This window comes from Impatiens glandulifera, chromosome 3 (genome assembly GCF_907164915.1).
Source record: "Impatiens glandulifera chromosome 3, dImpGla2.1, whole genome shotgun sequence".
NCBI classification, from domain to species: domain Eukaryota; kingdom Viridiplantae; phylum Streptophyta; class Magnoliopsida; order Ericales; family Balsaminaceae; genus Impatiens; species Impatiens glandulifera.
In genome coordinates, this window is record NC_061864.1 from 57,354,649 (window position 1) to 57,372,316 (window position 17,668).

Consider the following 17,668-nt stretch of genomic DNA (forward strand, 5'->3'; position numbering starts at 1 on the left):
GCCTCGTTATTAGTAAAATGATAAATAAAATGATTACACGTGTACGTCGTTCTCAAAATGAGTAATGGAAACTCATATTATCTCTAAGTCTATTATTGAATCGATTTTTTTTTGTTTTTTAGTGTAAATAGTATAATTTCTTAATTCTTAATGATAAGGGAAAAAACACAAACCAAGATTATTTTACTAAATTAGTGATTAAATTGACTTAATTAATGGATTAAGTGTTTGATTGATAGGATATTTGTTTAATATCAAATAAACCCCAACATAGTGAGGTGGTTAAACTATACAAACATACTACAAGATCGTTAAGATAGTTATTTACAATTCATGAATCATAAATGATTTGAAGAGAATCAACCACGTTGTTTTACCAAATAATATTTATTTTCAAATAAATTAGTGATATTTCATTCAGTGTTAACCACTAATTTATTTCATAAAAAACTAAATAGTCATCTAATGCATTGAGTTTATTAGCAAAAACAAGTAAATTTAAACAAATATAGATCATGAATTGAGTTTATTAGCAATTTAGTACAATGTAGCCATTCAAATAAGCTAGCAAGCAGCCTTTATTTAATTTTTTTTTGTTAACAATCAAAAGATCGTGATAGTGAAAAAGAAGAAATTATCACTTCCTAGCATAAAATGGACGAGAAATGAGTGAAAGGATGATCATGCATAGTAAGGAAAAAGAGAGAATGGCGGTGGAAATGATAGCACGATTAAGGAAAGAGCTCGATTTTGACTTGAATTCGTCTACGCCCTCCAAACCCGCAATAGCCAAGATTTCGATAAAACCATCAAGCAAGCTCTTGAACTCTAATGTCACCGCAAGCCCCGCCCCTACTCCGCTAGCCAGCAAAAGGCTAATCAACTGCATATGCATGAAATCACATGATCAATAATACCCTTATAGGGTTTAGGTTATACCCTTTTAATTTTAATATGAGTAATGAATTTTTTTATTTATTTTTTTTGGTAAATTTAATGAAATGGAAATTTGAAAATCTTTCTCTACTATTAAATTTTCATTTCAATCATATAATCACATATCATTCATTCTCTATAAATCCTCCCTACAAAATGACATAAAAGTTGTACTCCTTGTACATTTGAAACTAATAGGCTATATTAATAATTAAGTACTTTCATTAAAACCTTTTTAATGAGTAAATTGTGCTCACTCACTAAATTATCTATATATATGGATCATCAGATTTGCCCTACAATGTACTAATTATAGGGCCAGCTAGAGAAAAGCCCCTAACCTAGGGCAGACCCACTTTTGGGAAAGCCCACTTGTGTATTATGTTTTCTCTATTAACATTTAAGCAGTCCAATTTTTTTCAACTCAACTCATAGTTTTATTTATTAGATTAATTATTTTATTTGTATAATAGGAAAAAAAAAGAATAGGGTGCGCATCCCAATTTTGTGAGTCTCAATAAGAAAATTTCTCCACAGTTTATACAATATTGACGAAATATTTTCTTTGTTTGGATCTGAGTCTAAATTTAAGAAAAAGTTGTACAATAAATGTTTAATTAATTTATATTTCAAAATATTATATAATCTAAATAATCATTCTAATATTAAAAACATTATCAAACATTTTCTCGTTCAAACTCTAGAATTGTTTCAAAATGAGACAAATACGTAGTAGATAAATAAATAGGATGAAATCGAGAGTACCTTGTCTCCGTAGTAATCGAACTCGGGTAAGCAGCGATTGCGAATCATGCGTTTTCCCGTGCAAACCAAGTATATAGTAAAGGGAATCTGGATCAATACATAAATAAATGCAATAACCCCTGTGGCAAAAACATACCTGCATGCAACAAAGTAATCATCAACTGATCTATATATATTGAGTCGGTCTTAAAGGGATGCATTTTTATTAATTTTAACATTAAACTAGTATGCATCGAACATGTTACCGGAACGTAATAACATCGTAGAAATGTGTTTTGGAATTGTCGCTGGTGAGTGTATAATTGTTGGTAGCAAGCAAAATGACAGAAGCTGCAAGAGAAAGTAGAGCCAAAAACTGTGTAATTAGGGCTACAATTGCAATAGTTTTACTACTCTTCGATGCCATTAATTACTGTTTTTCTTCTTGCCGGTCAGGAATTTAAGAGAATATGGTAAATATTTATATGTATGTAAAAATGTTAGTCCGCCGGCCGGAAGTACGGCTGCCGGCTGGGAATATTGCCATTGTTCAAACTACTGCTGGACTTCCGCCGGCTACTTAGTCTCATCTCTCTTGTGATAATCACAATGCCATTAATAGTAATCTCTCTTTATTCTAATACAAAAACTATGAGTAGTTAATTATTGGTTTGATTCAATTTTTTGTAATGTAATCTGAAATTTAAAATGTTATTTATTTACTCAAAAATGATATTAATTAATAACCTTGATTAAATGTTATGTTAATCTTTTAAACTTGTTTTACTAGATTATAGAAAAGAATATATTCCCCTCGTTTGAGGAATGAGTTTTTTAAGTTTTATTTGGGTTTTTCTTTACAAATCCTTATTTGATTTAAACTAAAAAAAAAATAATAAATTTTAAATATTTATAACAAATTATATATCTCATTCATATTTTTCACTCTCTACCTAATATAAAAAAGAGAAATGATTTATAGCACCCTTATACAGCACCTATCTGATTTGGCAAGAAAGAAAAAATATATCTTCAAAAAAATACAAGAAAAAGAAAAATATTTTCTCTTTTTTGCCAAATCAGGTAGGTGTTGTATAAATCATTTCTCTATAAAAAAATAAATAAATAATAATTTATTGAGGTATTCTTTGTCATTGGGTCGGGTTTTATCTTTTAGATAAACGGGTCAGGTTTTTTATTATGAAAACGATTTAGGGTATAATACTTTTTTTATATTTTTCTCTTAACATAGCAAGGTTGAGAGAGAGTGAACAGATCTAAGATTTTCTAGTTCTTTCTTTGTTTTGTGGTTAATCTAGATAGAGGTTAGGGAACTTTTGATTATTGAGTATTTCAATCATTCATAGTGTAATCACTTCTTTCATTTGAGAGTAGGGAATGTAAGTTTCTACTATTGATATTTATTTGATTTAGTGAAACTTAATTCCTCTAGTGGACGTAGGTCGATTTTTTAGTGAACCACGTATATTGTGTTATTATTGTTTTGTGTTATTTCAGTTTTGTAGATCTGTTGTTCGTCATACACGATTTGAAAACTAATTTGTTACAGGTTTGATTTCTAAGAAGATTTGTAGTTTTGTTATTGTAAAACCCAACAGCGGTATCATAGCAGTATTGGTTGGTTATCTGTTTTAACATTAGAGTGCTCTACTGGTTACCCGACGAAATTCAAAAAGGAGATCAACTAGTTTCTTTGTTGGGATTTTCGTGAGTTGTTAAGACAGTAATATTGGGGAAATCTATACCTGATATGGTGAGTGTGAATGGTACAAACTACATGCAATGGAAACTGATGATTAGTGATGTATTAGTTTTAGATGATTTGAATGAAGCAATTTAAAATGAGGGTGTTAAACCTGAGAGTACAAAAGAGGTTGATTAGAAAAAGATAGATAGAAAAGGCGTGTAGCTTTTTCGTTATTGGTTGGTGTAAATGGTATGAACCATGTTGAGAACGAGACTACGGCGTATGGTGTGTAGAGAAAACTTGAAGCTCTCTACGTTGGGAGGTCAGGAGGGAGTAAAGCAACACTAGTACGAAGGCTGGTGAACCTGAAGTACATTGATAACAAATCAATTGTTGAGCACTTGATTAATTTCAAAATATTTTGAATCAACTGAGTAGTATAAAGATAAACTTTGATGATGAGGTGCAAAAACCTTTAGTCCTTGGATCTTTGCCTATAAGTTGGAAGACACTTATTATCACTCTCATCAACTCAGCACCAAATGGTAAAGTCAACATGGTATTTGTCACCAGTTTCTTACTTGATGAGGAGAATTGAAAGGGGGATAAACCCTCTATGTCTGATATGTTAGTAATTATAGGGGGACATCAAAGGATAATAGAAGTGGTTCGAGTAGGGCAAGTTTAGAAGCAAGTCTAGAGCTCCGAAGAAGGATGGTGTTTTCCATTACTGTGGCAAAATGGGTCATTAGAAAAACGATTACTAAAAATTTAAAAATGATAAAGAAAAGGGTACGGTAAAGCCTAGAAAGAAGAAAGAACAGAGTGCGGATACATTTGCTTATACTTTAAATGGTGAACTGGCATATGCTTCTAAATGTTAAGACTTTTTGCTTAGCATGTCTTCAAATGAAACGATATGGATTGTTGACACAGGTGCCTCATTCCATATTACTTCACACAAAGTGTTGGGTCAAATTATTTTGACTAAGTGTTGAAATAGTTTGACTATTGGAATTTTGATGATGAAATGATCTATGCGTTTTGATGCAGGTGTATCGAAATCAGATTTCATAAGACTTGGTTCTAATGAGGTTCATTAGACTGATTTGGCCTCAGATGCACAGACTTAGACGTGTAGTCTAACTAGCGAAGTTAGACGTGTAGTCTAACTAAGCGGTGTTAGACGTGCAGTCTAACTGGAGGAATTAGACGTGCAGTCTAACTGGTGGAGTTAGACATGTAGTCTAATAGAATCCGTAATTAGACGTGCAGTCTAACTCGTGGAGTTAGACGTGCAGTCTAATGAATTCGGAATTAGACGTGCAGTCTAACTCAGCGGAGTTAGACGTGCAGTCTAATGGATTTGAAAGTTAGACGTGTAGTCTAACTCCTTCAAACAAGTCTGAAGTAGAACCGTAATTAGACGTGCAGTCTAACTCGTGGAGATAGACGTGCAGTCTAACTCGTGGAGTTAGACGTGCAATCTAATGGAACCTGAAAGTTAGACGTGTAGTCTAACTCCTTCAGACAAGTCTGAAGTAGAAGCGTAATTAGATGTGCAATCTAACTCGTGGAATTAAACGTGCAGTCTAATGGAACCTGAAAGTTAGACGTGTAGTCTATCTCCTTCAGACAAGTCTAAAGTGGAACCGTAATTAGACGTGCAGTCTAACTCGTAGAGTTAGACGTGCAGTCTAATGGAACCTGAAAGTTAGACGTGTAGTCTAACTCCTTTAGACAAGTCTGAAGTAGAACCGTAATTAGAAGTGCAGTCTAACTCGTGGAGTTAGACGTGCAGTCTAATGGAACCTGAAAGTTAGACATGTAGTCTAACTCCTTCAGATTAGTCTGAAGTGATTGTAATTAGACGTAAGTCTAATCCCATTAGACCCGGTGGTCTAATGGACTCTGTTCTTAGACGGGAACATTTGATTTCATTAGACGAGGTCGTCTAACTGAAATACGTCTTATGCTATGCTTAAACAGTATGCTTGAAGCTAGCACCCGCCTACCCACGTGCTACAGCTGTATGCTACTTCTGCTCCACTTTCTAGTGAAGATCAGTACGACAACCCGACGCAACCAACCAACAAATGACACATAAGCGAATATCCTTCCCATTACTTGTTTTGTAGGTAAATCTCTAAGGAATATTTGGTGCACTACTTGTTGTTTACGGCCACAATCCTTGTGCTCAGAACATGTTGTGTACTATGGAGGCTTTCCAATGGAAGAGTGCCACGTATCATTCTAAAGATTCGACTGTTAGTCTCTGCCTAGTATTTATCAAATCTCAAGGACAACGGACAACCTCTCGATCTTATTGCTTACTGAAATTACTGAGAAATCTATCATTTGAATATTAAAGTTGTAAGTTGTTTTCTTGATTGTACTGTGTGTGAATCAAGAGAGAGCTAGAATCAAAAACACATTTAGCTAAGTGATATTCTTCATCTTGTAAATTGAACAGAGTGTGTTCTGTTCAATAGTGAGCTAAGTGTGTGCAAACTGTATTTTGATTCGAATCATATTATAGTGAATCCTTCCGGTGGTTGGAAGAAGAGGTGACGTAGGAGAGTTTGCTCCGAACATCCATAAACAAACTGTTGTGTCTTTTCATTTCTGTCATCTTCACATTCTTCATCTTGAGCTTCAAACCTAAGTAAACAATTCCTCATTGATTCTGTTTCAAGTGTTTACAAGGGTTTGCGTAGAATAGAAAGCGAATTAAATCCCTAACAAGATTTCTTTCAAACCGTTTTTCATAGCTTTCATCAATCGTCAGACCCGTCTCTATTGATAAAGTCGATCATAACACAAAGGTTACTTCCAGTCCTACAAAGCTATTAAATATGGTGAGGTTTGCATGGGAAATAATGGTGTGTCCAAGATAGTTGGTCTTAGTGATATTAGAATCGAGACAAACATGGGTGTTTCCTGACTTTAAGAGATGTAAGACATGTTCATGACTTGAAAATGAATTTTCTTTCCGTAGGTAAGCTTGACGATGGAGGCTACCATAATGTTTGCAGTGGTGGAGTATAGAAGCTAAGCAATGGTTCCTTGGTTGTTGCACGAGGTAAGAAATGGTGTTCCTTATACATGAAAATTTTGAAAATTGTCTATGATGCAACATATTCTGTTGTGATGGAGTCATCCTTTGAGTTGTGGCACAAGAGACTATGTCACATTAGTGTAAAAGGGTTAAATGTTTTGATCAAGAGGAATGAGTTGTTGAATCTCAAAGATGTTCATCTTGCAAGTTGTGAGCATTTACTTGAAGAGTAAGCAACACATAGTCTCCTTCACTAAGTTTAAAGTGGAACTGAAAAAGAATGTCCTTGAGTTGGTCCATACAGATGTATGTGGTAGTATGAAGATTAAATCTATAGTGGTGTTTCTTATTTTGTAATCTTCATAGACAATGTATCTAGGAAGGTTTAGCATATGCTATAAAGTCCAAGAATGAGGTTACAACAAGGTTCGAGGTCTTTCACAAGTTGGTTGAAAGAGAGACATGTAGAAAATTGATGAGGGTGTGGTCAGATAATGGTGGAGATTACATAGGCTCATTTGATTATTATTACAAAGAGTATGATATTCGATATGAATAGACTGTGCCCAAGACTCAACAACAAAATAGAGTGATAGAGAGAATGAACAGAATAATGTTGGAACAAGAAGTATGCTCTCACATGCCAAGTTGGCTAAGCATTTCTGGGTTGAATCCATGAGCACTACAGTGTATGTGATAAATCGTTCTCCCTCCAAGCAATTGAATAATAAGTGTGCAAAAATCGTCTAGTCAGATAAAGATGTTAGTTATGACAATTTGCGTGTTTTTTATTGTAGAGTCTTTGTGCATGTTCCAAAAGATGAGAGGTCTAAGCTAGATGCAAAAACTAGACAATGCATATTTTTGGGTTATGAGAGGTCAGGCAGTGGTATCTTAAGTTTGAGTCATTCATGGTCATCCATGGGTACATGAAGACATTTACAAATCACTGTGACTTTATGCAAAAGTTTACTTCTAATGATTTTATTATACCTCTTATATGTTGACGACATGTTAATTGTAGAGAGAGACAAGCTCAAGATTTCCATTTTGAAAAAGGATTTGGCCAAGTCTTTTGAGATGAAAGACTTGGGTCCAGCAAGACAAATTCTTGGAATGCAAGTCATTCGTGATCGGGTGAAGAAAAGACTATGGTTGTCTCAAGAGAGATATATTGAGAAGATTCTAAAAAGGTTTTGTATGGACAAGACAAAGACAGTTGCTTGTCCATTGCCTACACACTTGAAAATAAACAAGACAATGTCTCCCAATGATGAAGAGGAAAGACAAGAAATACGCAAGGTTCCATATTTTTCAGCAATAGAAAGTTTGATATATGCAATGGTCTTCTCAAGAAATGCACCAGGAAGTGGTTAAGTGGCTAATGAGATATCTTCGATATGAACAGACTGTGCCCAATACTCAACAACAAAATAGAGTGATAGAGAGAATGAACAGAACAATGTTGGAACATGAAGTATGCTCTCACATGCCAAGTTGGCTAAGCATTTCTGGGTTGAATCCATGAGCACTACAGTGTATGTGATAAATCGTTCTCCCTCCAAGCAATTGAATAATAAGTGTGCAAAAATCGTCTAGTCAGATAAAGATGTTAGTTATGACAATTTGCGTGTTTTTTATTGTAGAGTCTTTGTGCATGTTCCAAAAGATGAGAGGTCTAAGCTAGATGCAAAAACTAGACAATGCATATTTTTGGGTTATGAAGATGAAAAGTGGGGATACAAGTGTTATTACTCAGTGCACAAAACGGTTTTGAGAAGTCGAGATGTGGTGTTCCTTGAAGATAAGACTATTGAGAATTTTGAAGATGGTCACAAGCTTGATACACATATGCGTGATCTTCTTGGTCTTCAGATATCTCGTGATGTTGAGAAAATAAGGTCACATGTAGCTTCAGACTCAAATAGTTATGATGAAGTTCCTCTAGGTCAAGCTGTAGACCATGAAAATGATACATAAGTTGCTCTTGGTAATAATATTGAAGTTGATTTGAATTTCAAAAAGAAGATGAAAATCAACATAACCAACAAACAAAGGTACTTAGGAGGTCTACTAGGGAGAAAAGATCAAGTTCTAAGTACCCGGCTAAAAAGCATGTCCATCTAACTGATTATGGGGAGCTTGTATGCTATAAGGAGGCTCTTGAAGATGTTTACAAGGAAGAATGGCTAGCTGTCATGGATGAAGAGATGAAGTAATTGCTGGAAAAATGTCACATATGAACTGGTGGAAAGACCAAAGAACAAAAAAGTATTACAAAATAAATGATGTATAAGATCAAGACAAAAGGTGATGATAGAACCAATATACAAGGCTAGGTTGGTTGTCAAAGGTTTTGGTCAGAGACATGGAATCGATTATGATGAGATTTTCTCACTGGTAGTGAAGATGACTTTCATCCGAGTGGTGTTAGGTCTAGCTTCTTGTATGGATCTTGAGGTTGAACAACTTGATATCAAGACTACATTTCTCCACGGTGATTTGGATGAGGATGTTTATATGGAGCACTCTAAATATCACAATGAGAAAGGTGAGGAAAGCAAGGTGTGTAAGTTTATCAAAAGTTTGTACGGTTTGAAGTAAGCACTCAGGCAGTGGTATCTTAAGTTTGAGTCATTCATGGTCATCCATGGGTACATGAAGACATTTACAAATCACTATGTCTTTATGCAAAATTTTACTTCTAATGATTTTATTATACCTCCTATATGTTGACGACATGTTAATTGTAGAGAGAGACAAGCTCAAGATTTCCATTTTGAAAAAGGATTTGGCCAAGTCTTTTGAGATGAAAGACTTGGGTCCAGCAAGACAAATTCTTGGAATGCAAGTCATTCGTGATCGGGTGAAGAAAATACTATGGTTGTCTCAAGAGAGATATATTGAGAAGATTCTAAAAAGGTTTTGTATGGACAAGACAAAGACAGCTGCTTGTCCATTTCCTACACACTTGAAAATAAACAAGACAATATCTCCCAATGATGAAGAGGAAAGACAAGAAATGTGCAAGGTTCCATATGTTTCAGCAATAGGAAGTTTGATGTATGCAATGGTCTGCTCAAGAACGGATATAGCTCATGCAGTTTGAGTAGTTAGTCGTTTTCTTTCAAATCCCAGTAAGATACACCAGGAAGTGGTTAAGTGGCTAATGAGATATCTTCGATATGAACAGACTGTGCCCAAGACTCAACAACAAAATAGAGTGATAGAGAGAATGAACAGAACAATGTTGGAACAAGAAGTATGCTCTCACATGCCAAGTTGGCTAAGCATTTCTAGGTTGAATCCATGAGCACTACAGTGTATGTGATAAATCGTTCTCTCTCCAAGCAATTGAATAATAAGTGTGCAAAAATCGTCTAGTCAGATAAAGATGTTAATTATGACAATTTGCATGTTTTTTATTGTAGAGTCTTTGTGCATGTTCCAAAAGATGAGAGGTCTAAGCTATATGCAAAAACCAGACAATGCATATTTTTGGGTTATGAAGATGAAAAGTGGGGATACAAGTGTTATTATCCAGTACACAAAACGGTTTTGAGAAGCCTAGATGTGGTGTTCCTTCAAGATAAGACTATTGAGAATTTTGAAGATGGTCACAAGCTTGATACACACATACATGATCTTCCTAGTCTTGAAATGTCTCGTGATGTTGAGAAAACAAGGTCACATGTAGCTTTAGACTTAAATAGTGATGATGAAGTTCCTCTAGGTCAAGCTGTAGTCCATGAAAATGATACAGAAGTTGATCTTGGTAATAATATTTAAGTTGATTTTGAATTTCAAAAAGAAGATGAAAATCAACATAACCAACAAACAAAGGTACTTAGGAGGTCTACTAGGGAGAAAAGATCAAGTTCTAAGTACCCGACTAAAAAGCATATCCATCTAACTGATTATGGGGAGCTTGTATGCTATAAGGAAGCTCTTGAAGATGCTTACAAGGAAGAATGGCTAGCTGTCATGGATGAAGAGATGAAGTAATTGCTGGAAAAATATCACATATGAACTGGTGGAAAGACCAAAGAATAGAAAAGTATTACAAAATAAATGATGTATAAGATCAAGCAAGAAGGTGATGATAGAACCAAGATACAAGGCTAGGTTGGTTGTCAAAGATTTTGGCCAGAGACATGGAATCGATTATGATGAGATTTTCTCACTGGTAGTGAAGATGACTTTCATCCGAGTGGTGTTAGGTCTAGCTGCTTGTATGGATCTTGAGGTTGAACAACTTGATATCAAGACTACATTTCTCCACCGTGATTTGGATGAGGATGTTTATATGGAGCACTCTAAATATCACAATGAGAAAGGTGAGGAAAGCAAGGTGTGTAAGTTTATCAAAAGTTTGTACGGTTTAAAGTAAGCACCAAGGCAGTGGTATCTTAAGTTTGAGTCATTCATGGTCATCTATGGGTACATGAAGACATTTACAAATCACTGTATCTTTATGCAAAAGTTACTTCTAATGATTTTATTATACCTCCTATATGTTGACGACATGTTAATTGTAGAGAGAGATAAGCTCAATATTTCCATTTTGAAAAAGGATTTGGCCAAGTCTTTTGAGATGAAAGACTTGGGTCCAGCAAGACAAATTCTTGGAATGCAATTCATTCGTGATCGGGTGAAGAAAAGACTATGGTTGTCTCAACAGAGATATATTGAGAAGATTCTAAAAAGGTTATGTATGGACAAGACAAAGACAGTTGCTTGTCCATTGCCTACACACTTGAAAATAAACAAGACAATGTCTCCCAATGATGAAGAGGAAAGACAAGAAATGTGCAAGGTTCCATATGTTTCAGCAATAGGCAGTTTGATGTATGCAATGGTCTGCTCAAGACCGGATATAGCTCATGCAGTTTGAGTAGTTAGTCGTTTCCTTTCAAATCCCGGTAAGATGCACCATGAAGTGGTTAAGTGGCTAATGAGATATCTTCGAGGAACCTCCAAATACGCTTTTTATTATGGTACTGGAAAAACCACATGCCGAAGGGTTTTTTGATTCAGATATGAGTGGTGATATTGACATAAAGAGATCAACTACAGGGTATCTATTACCTTTGGAGGAGGAGTTGTATCATGGCAGTCACGTCTATAGAAAAGTGTTGCTTTGTCTACTATAGAAGTTAAATATATTGTCATTACTGAATGTTGTAAGAAAATGAGATGGATGAAGGAATTATTGAAGGAAACGGGTATAACACAAGACAGGTTCATGGTGTTTAGTGACTCACAAAGTGATATACATGTGAGCAAAAATTCAAGTTTTCATTCACGTTCAAAACACATCCAAAGAAGATATCATTGAATATGTGAAGTGCTCGAGAAGGAGTTATACTTGGAGAAAGTATATACAAATGAGAACGTGTTAGATATGATAATAAAGGGCTTGCCAAGAGGCAAGCATGAGATATGTTGTGCCAAAGCCCGAATGGTTCTGGAAGGGGCGTCACAATAATGAATGTTTATAACAACATTCTCCCAGCTCGGAAGTATTTGACAAAGCATCCTCAACCATTCTCCCCCTTTCGACTATAAATTTGATTTTTCATAAATGGATGGACTATATCATTGAAAGTTTCATTTTATTTTCTTTTTGTTAGATCGTTGTTGACATAATAAAAAATGTATAGTATCTTAGCAATATTTAAAGTTCTACCCAAAATAAGTCAGAAAGTATTGAAAGTCCAAAACCACGATGAAAGATGAAAATGTTAAATTGCATATATATTGAAGTAAACTATAAGAGATTAAGATTGGAGCGTGCACCTAATTAAGAATTTTGAGGTACTGGTTTACTTCGACGTTTACAATAACTTTGATTTGAAGTTTTGAGATTCATAATTCTATTCTTATTTATTAACTTGTGACATCTTTTTCATAAAATGTAACTTGTACTATGTGGCGGTGTTATATTGGATTGAAAATGGTCCTCCCTTGACAAAAGAATACTACTTATAACTAATTGCAATCATTGAAAAGTGGGGGCTAATTCATGTTAGCCTTTTAGTCATCTTTTAATTACAATTTTAGATCAATCTTTAGCATGAGATTTAAGTTTAAAATAAAGTCATAAAATAGTACTTCAATAAGTAGGTGTGTCTTTAAGGCTCTAAGCATGATGGGATCACCCACTCTCCATTACCTCATTTTTCTCATTTATTGTTATCACAAACATCTCATCTTTTTACCCGTCCTTGTTCTTAGTCTTTCTAGTCCTTACGTAAGTGAGACCTTGAGACATGGATGGCAACTATAGAGATAGTTTTTATCTAATTTGGAATACGGTGAAAAATGGTTAAATTTGACTTATTATATTGGATTGATATTAAGTTCAAAATTATATATATTAAATTCGCTATTATATTGATTAATACGGATTTGAATTAGATTTTGTTTAGATAATCTAATTTAACATTTTTTTTAATTCATTACTTAATATATATATTTGTTTTACTTTATTTTTATTTTACTAATTGATTTTTTCACTTCACTTTCTTTTTAAATCACATAATTCACAAAAGAAATAATCTAATTTAACATTTTTTTTAATTCATTACTTAATATATATATATTGTTACATTTTTTTTAATAATACATTTTCTTATAATTAAAATAATTATCTATAATAATAGTTTATATGTACATTAGAAACTCTAAATTTATTTTATTTAAATTTGTTTTAAACATCGCCTCTAATATGTTAGTGTAATTAATGAAGTTTTTTTAATTCAATTTTTTTAGTTAATTAAATAAAAATTTGATGGTAACTGTAAAAAGAAAAAATATGTTGGTTGTGACCTAACTTGTACAAATAAAAGTAGAGAAAAATAATTTATTTTGGTGAAATAATAAGAGCAAAGTGAAAAATATGAAAAATATTTTTTTATTTGGATAATTTAAATAATTTGATTATTTTAATTCAATCCGAATTTAATTAAATTTATACCCAATCAAATCTGAAATAGTTAATCCAAATTAGTATTTCGAATTCGGATCGATTTGGATTTCGAATTAATTCGTTAAAGGTTCACTCCTAAACTGGGGATAATATTTGTGTTTCTCGCTCCCGAAACACTGATAAAATCAAAAAAAAAATATCTATAATATCAAGAATATATTTATTTCTTTATTAAAAAAATATTTGAAATAAAATGGACGAGAATGTACGTCCATTCAACCGATTGGACGATTGTCATCCTCCTTTAAAACAGATCAGATCTTCTGCTACCGAATTGGGTGTTCCCTTGTTGCGGACCAATCAAAATTCAGCATTATTAATAAATTAAAATTGGGTTGAAAGGAAGAAAGAGAACCCGGAACCCGTATTTTATTCCGGGTTCAGCAGAAACAGAAATGAGTGAAGCTTCCTTCGCTTCACTCTGTTTTACATGACCATTGAAGAGACAGTCTACACTGTTTTACATAAGGTTGTCCATGTAAAACTGATTGATATATATTCACTCAGGTGAATATAAAATACATTCATGTAAAAGCAGTTTATATGATAGAAGTGAAGCAAACTTCACTTGATATTAAATTTGTAAGATATTTAAATGAATTTACTTTAATTGTCTTATATGATTATATATTAAATATATATATATATACATAAAAACATGTTCAATTTTTTTTTAATATATTTAAATAAATTTGTAAAACAAAATATTTTAAAATTTATTTGTAAAATATTTTTAAAAAAAATATTTAAATTATTTTATATTTTATATAATTATATATTAAATATATATAAATGTTCATGTAAAACCATTAACACATTTATGTAAAAATATTTATATGTTCATGTAAAAGCATTTATGTCTTCATGTAAGTCTGCAATAGAATAAAAAAACAAGCTACCAGGTGAAGCTTGCTTCACCTGGGTATTTACAGCGCTCAAATGAGTGAAACAAGCACCACCAGGTGAAGCTTGCTTCACTCAATATTTACAGCACTGATAGAAGTGAAGTAACTTCACTTGATATTTACATTTGTAAGATATTTAAATTAATTTATTTTATATGATTATATAATAAATATATATATATATAACATGTTCAAAAATTTTTGTAATATATTTAAATAAATTTGTAAAACAAAATATTTTAAAATTTATTTGTAAGATATTTAAAAAAATTACTTAAATTATTTTATATTTTATATAATTATATATTAAATATATATAAATGTTCATGTAAAATCATTAACACATTTATGTAAAAACATTTATATGTTCATGTAAAAGCATTTAAACCTTCATGTAAGTCTGCAAAAGAACAAAAAAAAAACAAGCACTACCAAATGAAGTTTGCTTCACCTAGGAATTTACAGTGCTCAAATGAGTGAAACAAGCACTACCAGGTGAAGATTGTTTCACTCAATATTTACAGCGCTGATAGAAGTGAAGCAAACTTCACTTGATATTAAATTTGCAAGATATTTAAATGAATTTACTTTAATTATTTTATATGATTATATTTTAAATATATATATATATATATATATATATATATATATATATATATATATATATATATATATATATATATATATATATATATATATATATATATATATATATATATATATATATATATATAAAACAACATGTTCAAATTTTTTTTTGTAATATATTTAAATAAATTTGTAAAACAAAATATTTTAAAATTTATTTGTAAGATATTTTTAAAAAAATATTTAAATTATTTTATATTTTATATAATTATATATTAAATATATGTAAATGTTCATGTAAAACCACTAACACATTTATGTAAAAACATTTATACGTTCATGTAAAAGCATTTATGCCTTCATGTAAATCTGCAAAAGAATAAAAAAACAAGCGCTACCAGGTGAAGCTAGCTTCACCTGGGTATTTACAGCGCTCAAATGAGTGAAACATGCACTACCAGGTGAAGATTGCTTCACTCAATATTTACAGCGTTGATAGAAGTGAAGCAAACTTCACTTGATATTAAATTTGTAAGATATTTAAATTAGTTTATTTTAATTATTTTATATGATTATATATTAAATATATATATATATAACAATATATTCAAAAAAATTTGTAATATATTTAAATAAATTTGTAAAACAAAATATTTTTAAATTTATTTTTAAGATATTTAAAAAAAATATTTAAATTATTTTATATTTTATATAATTATATATTAAATATATATAAATGTTCATGTAAAATCATTATATGTTCATGTAAAAGCATTTATACCTTCATGTAAATCTGAAAAAAAAAAAAAAAAAAAAAAAACAAGCACTACCAGGTGAAGCTTACTTCACCTGGGGATTTACAGTGCTCAAATGAGTGAAACAAGCACTACCAGGTGAAGATTGTTTCACTCAATATTTACAGCGCTGATAGAAGTGAAACAAACTTCACTTGATATTAAATTTGCAAGATATTTAAATGAATTTACTTTAATTATTTTATATGATTATATATTAAATATATATATATAAAACAACATGTTCAAATTTTTTTGTAATATATTTAAATAAATTTGTAAAACAAAATATTTTAAAATTTATTTGTAAGATATTTTTAAAAAAATATTTAAATTATTTTATATAATTATATATTAAATATATGTAAATGTTAATGTAAAACCACTAACACATTTATGTAAAAACATTTATACGTTTATATAAAAGCATTTATGCCTTCATGTAAATCTGCAAAAGAATAAAAAAAACAAGCGCTACCAAGTGAAGCTAGCTTCACCTGGGTATTTACAGCGCTTAAATGAGTGAAACAAGCACTACCAGGTGAAGATTGCTTCACTCAATATTTACAGCGTTGATAGAAGTGAAGCAAACTTCACTTGATATTAAATTTTTAAGATATTTAAATTATTTTGTAAAAATATTTAAATGAATTTTTAAAACTAAATTTTCAATTTTTTTAATATATTTAAATAAATTTGTAAAACAAAATATTTTAAAATTTATTTTTAAGATATTTAGAAAATATATATATTTAAATTATTTTATATTATATATAATTATATATTAAATATATATAAATGTTCATGTAAAACCACTAACATATTTATGTAAAAACATTTATACGTTCATATAAAAGCATTTACGCTTTCATGTAAATCTGCAAAAATAATAAAAAAACAAGCGCTATCAGGTGAAACAAACTTCACCTGGTATCTTGTTTTTATTTTTTTATTCTTTTGAAGACTTACATGAAGACATAAATACTTTTACATGAATATATAAATGCTTTTACGTAAATGTGTTAATGGTTTTACATAAACATTTATATATATTTAATATATAATTATATAAAATATAAAATATTTTAAATATATTTTTTTAAATATCTTAAAAATAAATTTTAAAATATTTTGTTTTACAAATTTATTTAAATATATTAAAAAAAAATTGAACATGTTGTTATATATATATATATATATATATATTTAATATATAATCATATAAAATAATTAAAATAAATTAATTTAAATATCTTACAAATGTTAATATCAAGTGAAGTTTTCTTCACTTCTATCAACGCTGTAAATATTGAGTGAAGTAAGCTTCACCTGGTAGTGCTTGTTTCACTCATTTGAGCACTATAAATACCTAGGTGAAGCAAGCTTCACCTAATAGTGTTTGTTTTTTTTATATTTTTTGCAGACTTACATGAAGGCATAACTGTTTTTACATTAACGTATAAATGTTTTTACATAAATGTGTTAATGGTTTTACATGAACATTTACATATATTTAATATATAATTATATAAAATATAAAATAATTTAAATATTTTTTTTTTAAAATATCTTACAAATAAATTTAAAAATATTTTGTTTTACAAATTTATTTAAATATATTACAAAAAAATTTGAACATGTTGTTTTATATATATATATTTAATATATAATCATATAAAATAATTAAAGTAAATTCATTTAAATATCTTACAAATGTTAATATCAAGTGAAGTTTGCTTCACTTCTATCAACGCTGTAAATATTGAGTGAAGCAAGCTTCACCTGGTAGTGCTTGTTTCACTCATTTGAGCACTGTAAATACCCAGGTGAAGCAAGCTTTACCTAATAGTGTTTGTTTTTTTTTATATTTTTTGCAGACTTACATGAAGGCATAACTGTTTTTACATTAACATATAAATGTTTTTACATAAATGTGTTAATGGT

The 17,668-nt window shown here is 30.7% G+C and overlaps 1 protein-coding gene across 1 annotated transcript; it reads right to left on the minus strand.

Moving 5' to 3' along the window:
• Positions 1–637: 637 nt before the first annotated feature.
• Positions 638–2,107, minus strand: LOC124930463 (CASP-like protein 4D1). The gene is made up of 3 exons (XM_047470805.1): positions 1,947–2,107; positions 1,702–1,837; positions 638–883 (listed from the first exon to the last, which is right to left on the minus strand). The coding sequence occupies exons 1-3, from the start codon at positions 2,105–2,107 to the stop codon at positions 638–640; spliced, it is 543 nt and encodes a 180-aa protein (XP_047326761.1).
• Between the last annotated feature and the right edge of the window lie 15,561 nt (positions 2,108–17,668).

Coding starts and splice junctions, on each gene's coding strand:
- LOC124930463 (XM_047470805.1), bottom strand. CDS start 2,107: ATGGCATCGAAGAGTAGTAAAACTATTGCAATTGTAGCCCTAATTACA. Junction 1,838..1,946: donor TACGATGTTATTACGTTCCG/GTAACATGTTCG, acceptor TGTTGCATGCAG/GTATGTTTTTGCCACAGGGG. Junction 884..1,701: donor TCGATTACTACGGAGACAAG/GTACTCTCGATT, acceptor ATGCATATGCAG/TTGATTAGCCTTTTGCTGGC.